The sequence below is a fragment of the Lissotriton vulgaris genome, chromosome 4_1 (genome assembly GCF_964263255.1).
Source record: "Lissotriton vulgaris chromosome 4_1, aLisVul1.2, whole genome shotgun sequence".
Taxonomy (NCBI): Eukaryota; Metazoa; Chordata; class Amphibia; order Caudata; family Salamandridae; genus Lissotriton; species Lissotriton vulgaris.
In genome coordinates, this window is record NC_141691.1 from 2,130,716,398 (window position 1) to 2,130,728,029 (window position 11,632).

Genomic DNA, 11,632 nt, shown 5'->3' on the forward strand with positions numbered 1-11,632 from the left:
TGCCCCGTCAGAGCATTCCCGCAAAACTTATAGCTTTACCAGGACCTTATCCACTGCCGATCCGACTTTTTGAAGGCTTCTTTGGATGCCGCCTGATGACTTGTCCCACTGAGTGATACTGACTTCATTTTTTGGACTAAGGGCCTGATTTATATATTGGCAAAATGATATACTCTGTTGCAGCGGCGATGGAGTATACATATCGCCAATATGATGGTCCACCCATCCAATTTAAATATTGGTAGATCTTCAGTTTGCAGACTACTGTGTGCCAAATTGATATAATGGCGGAGAGGGAGTTATCTGCATTCCAATATAGTGCCCTTCCCGCTGCATTTGGATGTGGACAGAACTTCAGGGTAATCACAGCAGAAACACATTTATCAGATTCACCTCCTCTGATGGCCCCAAGGAGCAAGAGCTGCATAAGAAACGCCTCCATGTCCGCCCACTGGACATGGAGTCATTTTTTAGTGATCCTTACCTCCAGGTTAAATCTGGTGGTAAGGAACAGTAAAATCATTGTACTGCTCCGCCACCACGGGAGAAGATTCCCATTGCAAGCGGAGCATTATAATTTATATTGTCTACTGTAGGCCTCTTCCACATCCGTGTTTATTAGGGCTATGCACTCCTGTTTTTATTTAATCAATTTAGCAAAACTCAGTGCTCTTGCTGTTGTGATGCATCCTTTCTGCCCAGAGACAAGTTTAAATTTGACTCCATTTATCTATATTACCCTTTGTAAAAGGTTACAGGCCGAAGCAATGTATGTCTTTACTGACATTAGCATGTTCTAGTAGGCTTCAAGTATGTATGTATTTCATGCTTTCAGTTTCGTACTGTCTCTAAGTAAAAAATAAATAAAATAATTAGAATTAAAAATAGAAATACTACTGACTGCAGGGCTGCGTCCCTCCTGCAGCAAATAAAAAAATGCATTGACAGCAGTCTCTGTGACAGGCGTTCCTGGCAATGATTTCATAAATGACCACCTGCTTTGTGGGCATTAATAAATCTGGTGGGTGGTACTTACACCAGGATATAAAGCAGACCCAAAGTACCACGGTAAAACTTCTGACTGGCCCAAACCATCCTTGGAGTATCCGACCAATGCTTCAGTGCGCTCAGTCTGAAATCACGCCTCGGTCCTGTGTCACCGCAGTCGTTGACTTCCAATGGTGCTTTCACATCTTCCCCAAAATCATTACAAAGCAGCTCTTATTCCTTTCTTGTATTTTTGTCATCGTAGTGACATTTATTTATTAAAATGGACTTCAGAGAAGAACCGACTCAAAATGTAATCCAATTTCTTACAGGTGACCACTGTAAGTTAGCGCTTTTTTCCAAATCATACCGTGTGTGATATTTTAATGATATAACTCACCCACAGCAGGGAACCAAAAATCAGGTGTTTACATAAGAAAGTTCAAGGTGGTTAAAGCAGGTTAGAATATCCATCCATCCATCCATCCATCCAGCCATCCATCCTTCCATCCATCCATCCATCCTTCTGTGGTAAATATTTAATTACCGTCCTAATTTCTATGCAGGTCCATCCTTCCATCCATTCATTCATCCATTCATCCTTCCATCCAACCATCCTTCCATCCATCCATCCACCCATCCATCCATCCATCCATCCTTCCATCCATCCTTCCATCCATCCATCCATCCATCCATCCACCCATTCATCCATTAATCCATCCATCCATCCATCCATCCATCCATCCATCCATCATTCCATCCATCCATCCATCCTTCTGTGGTAAATATTTAATTACCGTCCTAATTTCTATGCAGGTAAGTACTATAAAATTACTCAGTCGGAAAGAAAGAGACAGAGTCCGTGGTGTTAGAGTTCTAAGGGGTTTTATTCCTTAAAAAGGAATGGTTCTTGAACCGGATATCATGTTCATGACACCGCTGGGGTTCAGGAAGGGATAGAGCATACTTTATTGATAATACATAACTTTTATACTAAATGCACAGAATGAGAACCAATACAGAAGGCGTAACAGCTGAGAGAAACAAGATAAGAACACACACGTGTTAGCAATACGTAATCAGAAGGCGTGAACTAGGGCGTACACAGAGGTGTGTGCTAGAAACGTCACATGAAAGTGTCACAAGTGGGTGGGTACATGGCAGAATCTTGCAATGTCAGCAGAAATCTGAGGTCTGGATGCGCGCGCAGCTGCATGACGTGTGATTGACGGGGAGCTGGAGGGTGCAGGGGACTTGACATTTACACTAGAGGGAAGAGACAGAAGTCTGGCATGTCAGATCAACTTGTTCCTATATCATATCTGATATCTGATGTTTGGGAACCATATTATCTAGAAAGAAAGGTCTTTTGGGCAGAGGCTATCCTATACTGACTGTGAATGCGTGCATATGTGCCTACGTGTCTGTGTGTAAAACGAGGGGGCCATGGGCCTACCATGGTAACGGGAGCTATGAATTACTTGCATGGAGACAGAAAGGCCGGGCCCTTTGCTCTGCAGCTGAGGGGTTGTTTATCTACCCTGCTAGACTGGAATGTGTTTTCGGAAAGCTGAGCTTGGCTATGCTGATAACGTGAAGGTAAAATACTGTCTTTGGCAGGCAAGCAGGCCGAGCCAGGCTCCGCTCGCCTCGCAGGGAGTAGGACAGAGTTCATGGGGGCATCCCACGTTGCAGTTTCAGGAGGCAGAGATGACTTTGTAAAGGAAAAGGCTCGATGACAGAAATCGGGGCCTAGCTCACACAGAGCCAGGAATACAGAAAGTGCACCATACAAAGACGGTGGCAAGGCATACTTAGGAACGGAACATCCGACCCATTCAGGGTGGATCTGAAAGAGAACATGTTAACGTTGGACGCAAATGTATTTGCGTCTTCATAGCAGGCACAGGAGGGAAGTTACATGCACTTTAAGCTCGTACATGGAGACGGTGGGGTACACGTTAGGGAACATTCCTGACCATAAAATTTCTATTTCCTCATTCCCTCCTTGTTCCCTACGGACCCTTCATGATATATCAATCTTCATTAATCCATTTATCTGTGTAGTGAGCATCATCTGCTCATCCTTTCTCAAACGGGATTTAGAACGTTGACTTGAATGGGGAGTGCAGGATGTGGCGCACAAGCCGCAAATCGCTGGCCCACATTGTAAACATAGACAGCAACTGAATACTATGAGTAGTATTGTTCCAAGGAGTGACAGTATTTTCCATCCCCAAGCTGAAATAGTAGTCCAGAGCCAACCGGACCAAGTCCAGGGGCCTGTGTTCTGATGTATCTGACTAGCTATCTTATGGAGACGGGTAATAGCCTTATATACGGATGGAGCATTATCTGGAATGAAAACACAGCAAGCTGACCCGAGGACCCTACAGGCTCCTCCTCGGTCGGCTAGTATGACGTCAAGAACAAGACGATTTTGAAGAACGGCAAGTCTCATAGCAGACTGTTCTTCGGTCAAGTTACCTAGGGCAGAAGTAGTCTCTTTCACTACTGCTTCGAGAGTTCTGGTCAAGTGACGGATAGACTTACTATTAAAGATAGCACCTAAATAGGGAAAGAAACCTTTATTGAAATCTGTGTACTGTTCCCATGCTTTCTCAGTATAGTCGACAATTGGGAGATCTCTTGTGGGTCTGTGAACTAGACGGGAATTTCTATGATAATCGGGTGGAGCTAGGAAAACAGGTGGCAGTAAGAATCCAATATAACAGGTACCATCCCAATCTAGTGGCAGACGTATGTATGCTGTCTGACCACAAATGAAGTAGGAATGACGGGTAGCTTTGAACGTGGACTTGCCCTTATCACTAAATTCGATCACAGTAGTACATTTACTATGACCCAGGTGGACTGAACCATTCTTTCTGACACATAATTCACCCTTGACTGGTAATACTGACATAGTGGGCAAGTCTGGCTTGGTTTCGGATTCAACATTCAGAATCATGAGGTTAAGTGTAAAATTTCCTAATCCATATACTTCATTTTCTAGATCAGTCCCTGTCCTTTTGGGAAGTCCCTCCTTGTCAGGATAACATACTTTATGCAGAACTGTGTTCAGGTTTCCCCATACCCAGTTACCCTGATAAACTACGGAATTTGAATCTAAAGAATTAATCAAACTAAACCATGCACCACATGAACCATTGTGTGTGAACGGGTACGGGAAAAGGGGCAAAACTCCCTCATATTTCTGGTAGGGAGGGAGTCGGTCACATATCCAACAATTTGTAGCGTTGCTGGTCTGATGAGAGTGATGTAACATACTAATGAATGTATTGTTGCGCAGCGCCAGTCGGTAAGACAACTCGTGAGGCGGTAATTCGCTGAAAGAATGCTCGGCAGTGTTATTAGAAGAAGAATGTGCACGTGTAGCAATAGGAAAATAGATATGCAAAATTACACTTGTGACTATAGTCGTAAGACTTAAAGAAAACATGATCCATAAGGTAACAATACAGTAACTTTTGAGAGATTTGCAATATCGTTGCTTCTTGATTTGTTTCTCTCTATCTCTCTCTCTATTGGGGTCTAGGGGATACATGTCAGAAACTATTTAACCGATTCACCTAGGGGAGGACTTAAACAATTAAACTGTCTGACTTGCTAGACCGCAACTTTGATTTATACTCCTCTTGCGGAGTTTTCTCTACCATGGGAAGTTTAGAGTCACTAGAATCTGGGCAGTCCTTTGAAGGGGTGGAGGAGTCAGTCTCTGGCAACAGTTCATTACATTTTTTAACGTGACTCGAATGGATCCACCCCTTACGGCCTTCAACTTTGATTGCAGTCCTCGTGGTCAGAAGGACGAGCTTCGGCTCCTGCCAGCGGGGCTCCAGCGGACTCCTCCTGTCGAAATTTCGCACTAGGACAGTATCCCCTGGACGGACATCGTGTGGCTTTACATCAGTGTTGTCGGGAAAAGCTGCTGCAACCTGTGAACGACATGATTGGAGTGCAGACATCTAGGAGGCAAGGTAATCTGTCAGCATATTACAATCAACATCAGTTATTTTCTTAGGCATGGGCGTCCCCCACATATTTGGTGGTCTGCCGAAGACCACCTCATACGGGGATAGTCCTGATCTCGAATGTGGGACCATTCTCATATAGAATAGTGCAACTGGCAGGGCGACTATCCAGTCGACCCCTTTCTCTTTACAGACTTTAGCAAGGCGGGTTTTCAGTGTCTGATTATGCCTCTCTACAAGGCCAGCTGCCTCGGGATGTCGGACGCAATGGAATTTCCACTGATATCCTAGCAAGAGTGAAACCTGCTTCATGAGCTCGGATGAGAATGGCTGTCCGTTATCTGAGTACACGATACGAGGCAAGCCGTACCGTGGGAAGAATTCTCGAACCAGCTGCTTGGCAGTGGTCGGGGCTGTGTAATCTGGGACTGGATATGCTTCTGTCCAACGGTAAAGTGCACAAACAACTACGAGGACGTACTTGAATCCTCGACAACGTTCCATCTGGATATAATCCATCTGGAGGACTTCAAAAGGGTGATCGGGAGGATGAAATCCACCTTGCTCTACAGGGACGCTTTTACCTGGATTGAACTGACAACAGATCATGCAAGTACGCACTTTCTGTTTTGCTGCTGCTCGTAAATGTTTGTTGTACCAGAGATTCTGTAAACTGTCTAACATAGCTTTTTCTCCTAAGTGTGCTGGACTATGTGCTGTATTAATTATGACTTGAACCATAGAGTCGGGGAGAAACCATGTGGCTTTCCCTTTTGTCACCCATCCCTGGTCTGTCTGGATCCCTCCTAGTTCAGTCCATTTCTTGGTTTCGTCTGGAGTAGCATGTGTCTGAATATCAATTACATCTAGTGTGGGATCCCTAACTGTCATACAGTGTGTCGGTACTATTGTCTTTGTCACATCAGTTGTCTGGGTGTGAGTCAATGCTGTATGTTTTGCTGTTTGGTCTGCCAGGTCGTTACCCTGGGAAATAGAATCTGTAACTCTAGTATGTGCTTTACACTTCATGATGGATATGCCTGAAGGCAGATGTATTGCTTCTAACAGTGCTTGAATGAGGGGACCGTGTTGGATCTTGGCTCCGTGAGAGGTCAAGAAACCTCGTTCTTGCCATAACATTCCGAAGTCGTGTACGACTCCGAAGGCATAACGTGAATCTGTGTATATGTTAACATTTCTGTTCTTGGCTAGTATACAGGCTCGGGTCAGAGCGATAAGCTCTGCGGCTTGAGCAGACAGTATATCAATACGGTGTGTTTCTTTGACTTCAGTTTTAGTGGTCACTGCATATGCGGCCACTAATTCTCCTGTACTTGTTCTCATACATGAACCGTCCACGTAAAGTGTCAGGTCTGGATTAGTCAGTGCAACATCTGTCAAGTCTCGTCGGGGCTTTGTTACTGCATTAATGATCTCTATACAATCATGCGGGGCTGAATCTGTCATAATCGAGGGTAACAATGTGGCAGGATTGAGTATGTTACAGCGTCTGATTTCTATGTGTGGCTGGAATAACGTCAGTTCATAACCTGTCAGTCGTGCTATAGTCAGGTGTTGAGTCTGCGTTCTATTTAGCAGGACTTCTACAGAATGTGGAACTTGTACTGTCAATGGATGTCCTAATACTATTGAATCGCTTTGTCTGATTGCTAGAGCTGTCGCTGCAACTGATTTTAAGCACGCAGGCAGAGCCTGGGCCACTGGATCTAATGTACTTGAAAAATAAGCACAAGGCTTATGTGACCCTGCTTGATCTTGTGTGAGGACAGACAATGCTGTACCATCACGTTCTGTAACAAAAAGTGTAAAAGGTTTGCTGTAACATGGTGTCGCTAAAACTGGTGCTTGACATAAAGCTTTCTTTAATTCCTCAAAAGCCTGTGTATGTTCCTGAGTCCAAGGGAGGACAGTCGAAGTCGCTGCCTCCTGTGTTGTCAACTGTATCAGTGGTTTAGCTAGGAATGCATACTGAGGAATCCATTGTCTGCAGTACGAGGTGAGGCCTATGAAGGCCCGCACTTCCTTTTGTGTCTTGGGTTGTGGTAACTGTGCAATTAACTGAATGCGATCAGGTGTGAGCTGTCTCCCCCACTTGGACAGCAAGTGCCCAAGGTACACCACTTGCTGAACACAGACTTGCAGCTTCGAAGGAGACACCTTGTGTCCCTTGTCAGCTAGAAAATGTAAAACTGTCAGTGATGCTTGTTCACATTCGGGTTCACTTCGTGCGGTGATCAGCAGATCATCGACGTATTGTAGTAAGGCAGTGTTAACTGGCATTTGGATACAGTCAAGTTGTCTTTTCAGTGCTTGGCTATAGATGCTGGGGCTTTCTGTGAAACCTTGAGGTGCGCGTGAAAATTTGAAGCTTCGGCCATTTAAACAGAATCCGAAGAGATATTGGCTCTCCGGATCAATGGGTACACTGAAGAAGGCGTTCTTGAGGTCAATTACAGTAAAGAACGTCGCCTCTGAATCAATAGCAGTCAATAATGATGAGATGTCGGGAACCACAGGATACTGTGGTACAATGCATTTATTTAGTTCTCGTAAATCAATCACCAGCCGATATACAGGCGGTGCATTGGGATCAGTACGTTTAAGAATCGGAATGATAGGAGAAATACAGATATTGGAGTCGGTCTCTACGACCACTCCCTGGGCAATGAGCTCTTCAATGATTTCCAGTAAAGCCACTACAGCATCGGGTGGTAACTTGTATTGTCTGATTCGGGGTAATACAACTCCTGGCTTGAGTGTAACACGGTATGGTGTGATGTGCATACAACCTACATCGGTTGGGCCTTGTGCCCACAGGTGTTTCGGTACATTTTTCAATCTGACATCAAACTCTCGTAGTACATAGTGACCCTTAAAGTCACGTAAGAAAAGTCTAACTCCCTCCGGAGAACAACATATCACTGCTCCTAGAGCCTTCAGTGTCTTGATACCTAGCAAGTTTTCTGGACATGATTTCGTCAGTAACAGGTCTGTAACACGTGCTAATGGACCTACTGCTAGGGGTACAGGTTTTGATACTTCATTTACAATAGGCTGTCCTGAAAAACCAAGGGAAACATTCTGTGAGCCTGAGAGGGGTGCCCCTGGAACTTCGTCGTGACTAATCGTGGTGCGACTTGCCCCTGTGTCAATTAGAAACTTTCTGTCTTTTCCTAATACTTGACTATGTACATAAGGACCCTCTTGATCTACAGGAATTTCAATAAGAGGCAAGCCCACCTCCCTCTCTAGGCTGTTTCATGTGTATCGCTGATAATCGGGATAATCAGATTGGGCATACTGGTACATCTGCTGTGAAACTTGCTGCGTCGCGGCAATAGGCTGTGGCTGTGATACCGCTACGGTCTGTACTGACTGAGGTGGAGCATGCATACACTGTATGTTCTGGGAAGTCTGTTGCTGGACCTGATCTTGTCTAGGCTGACGTGGTCTTTCTTTAGTTTTACCTGTTGCTATATTATATTTTAGGACCGAACATTCATGTACGTAGTGACCTGGCTGTTTGCAATAGTTGCATGTCCCTTTAACGGGAGCCGCTGAATTACTTGTCTGTGTATGACCCTTTTTCTGACCGTCAGCTGGAACTGACTGAGCAACTAGCATTTTCATTTTCGTGTCTTTCATACGTCTCTGTTCCTGATCTTGTTCTTCTCTAATTCTGTTCTGGTGATATTGTAACATTTGTAACATCTGGGATGGCGTATTTGCTTGCCAAGTACTTTCGACTTTATATACACGATTCTTAACCTGTGTCAGGGAATTCTCGACGAATTTTGTTACAAAAAGGTGCGGGTATGACTCGCTACTTGGTTTCAGGCCACTATTAATAATAAAACATTTCTCGAACCTTGAATAGAAATCACTAGTATCTTCATCGTGTTTCTGTTTACAGGCTGAGATTGCGTCCCAGTCTTCCTTTTTAGTTGTTAGTAGTCTTGGCAAAACCTGCACTATTAAACCTGGTAATGCTTTAGCTTTTTCCCCAAGGCCCAGCCCTGGAGTGCGACCTTTTTCCTCGTCTTCTATTTCAGTCCAAATAATCTTTTTATCTCCCACCTCCCATTCTTTTTCCTTGAGTTTCTCGTAAATGCCTGTGGGCAACAGTACTTTTAACATTTTCATAATATCCGTATACGTGTAATCTCCCATGAGTAACATGTCTTTAATTTCTCGGTGGAAACCTGCCGGGTCTTTATCGTGGCAGGGTACTAGTTTCTTCATTTCTAGTAGTTCCATTTTAGTTAAAGGTGTATATACAAATACGCGTTCTAGCGTGTCATCATCTTTTCTTACTGGATGTACTTCTCGTAAAGGATTCTGTCTGTCGAGGTAAAACATTTTTCTTTCTAGGGGCGGAGCTGAAACATATTGTGGGCCTAAGAAAGCGTTATGTCTGTGCCGTTGTTCTAGAATTATTCTAATTAACTTGGTACTTAGGCCTCTCCATCTATTCAAAAGTAGTGCTTCTAATGTATCAGGTAGGGGTCCTGGATCAGAATGTTGATTTCTGTATAACGTGATGAGATGCTGAATCATGTACATACCAGCTAATTTCTGCTCGTCTGGGGAAAGATTTAAAAATGTCTGCGCTACTGTATCATCATTATATGTGCTAGGATTGTCAGCCCATTGTACTGCTGACCGGGCTAGTTCTTGTTCATCCATAGAATTGAGTACGTGGTACCCCATTCGTTCTTGAAGTAATTTGTCGGTAACCCGAAACAGATATTCAGGAGAGCTCGTTTTTGAGATGCCAGAGAGAAAAACTCTCTTGCTTTCTGGACGAATGCCTTTCTTAAGGTAATTTCCCTTACCTACGTATGCTATCATTTCTTTGGTCGTGTCGTTATCCTCTGGTTCTTCTTCCTCTGAGGATTCAATCTTGTCGCTATCTCCTTCCCTTTCTGGTTCCTTTCTTTCATGTATTTCTATTACTGCTTTCCTGATTCTTTTGTACATATTTGCTATACTGCTCTGTTTATCATGTTTTCCCTCGGCTATATTCTGGCCCCACTTGTTTAGTGCATCCATATCGTCCTTGTCTACACCAGGCCTGTCTTGTTCTCTTATTAGACAATTTATGAAGAAGCGTAATATACAACCTTGAGTGTCAGTTTTCTGGTGAGCCATGGCCTCTTTAATGCTTTCAGGACCTTCCCCTGTCTGGATAAAGTGATATATTCTGTCTAGATGATCAGTCGTTCCTGGTAATAACATTAAATAATCTGTAACTCGTCGTAGGCGCAGTGATGCTAGCTCCATTCTATCGGTTTTACCGGGTACAGGATCGTATCTGCAATCTGGAAGGGGTTCTTTAAGGAAGTTGTAATTCTGTATTTGGGGTGTACGTTGCTTTGCTAGGTCCCTAAGGGTCAATCTGTGTGTTTGTGGCGGGGTCTGGTAACCTCCAGTCGCACCTCCTGAGGCGGAGGCTTGAGCATGGCTTGTCTGTGGAGTCTGTATGTGTAACGGAACTTGTCTTTTACCAGGATCAGGCCCAAAAGGATTTAGTGGATTAATAGTAGGAGCGGGAAGTGGCGGGGGAATAGGTGGTAGAGGATGCTGAACGGGTGTAGCTTGTTGCGGTACTGGCTGGGCATTGTCTTGGAGTAGGTTGCCATCTCCGTCACCGTCAGTGGGCGGTACGTGGGCACGTGGATTTGTATAGGCGGGAGCTGCATCGTCTAGATAGGAAGAAAGGAATATGTCTTCTGTGGTCTTGTGCCTTACTTTAGTCGGAACCAATGGTGGCGGCAGATCTTTCGGTATTTCTGGAGTGGTTTTAGGCGAACCCTCGGCCACTAGATACATACCATTTGCAAGAGTGTTTCGTATACGGTCTACTTGTTCTGCTTGTACTCGGATACCTTCAGCAACTAATTCGTTTTCTCGGACCTCATCCGACTCTTCTCTATGTTTTTCTGCTTTTCGGAATGCTTTTTCTGCACGTTTATGCGATTCTTTACGCCACAATTCTATGGCGTCTTTCTGAGATTGTCTGGCTTTCTTTTTCCATAGCGCTTCCTCTACTCTCATGATGCACTCGGCATCCCATGTCCCTGTAACAGGCCACCTATGTTTCTCTTCTAGGTGCTTGGTATAATCGGCCCATAAATCTAGATATAGTATGGCATCTAGGCCATGTTTATGGTACATAAAATTTCCGGGAGTGTCCCTAGGTGGGACAGGAATTGCTTCCTCTAGTATCCCTTTCCTAGTTCCTAACTGTCTCAATTTATTGAATAATGGCATCCTGTTACTTGATACTTGATACTTTGTTACTTACTCTAACTCGAACACAGTTAATATACAAAACACAGTAATGTACATCAAAACAGTCACTCATACCACGACATTAATCACATGAAACATTTTGAACACATATGGACTACTCTTGAATTCCAGAAAACGAGAACAAAAATCGAACCCTTGAATACTTGATATACTGCTAAACAGTACAGATACACTGTCTAAAACAGTGCAGACCGTGTTTGTGTACCCAAACCCGTCTTTACCGGATACATAATAATGCACCCGTCTAGATGCGTCCCCAGCAACGGTACTCACCGGGAAGCACGGAACGGAAGGCCTCGGACAACTCGACTGGA

At 44.2% G+C, this 11,632-nt stretch overlaps 1 protein-coding gene across 1 annotated transcript in view; it reads left to right on the forward strand.

Moving 5' to 3' along the window:
- Positions 1-340: 340 nt before the first annotated feature.
- Positions 341-11,632, forward strand: part of LOC147725208 (GTPase IMAP family member 8-like) — a 40,169-nt gene continuing 28,877 nt past the window's right edge. The window contains exon 1 of the mRNA XM_086918201.1: positions 341-503. Coding sequence (XP_086774327.1) covers positions 341-503 — 163 coding nt within the window. The remainder of the gene's footprint in view (positions 504-11,632) is intronic.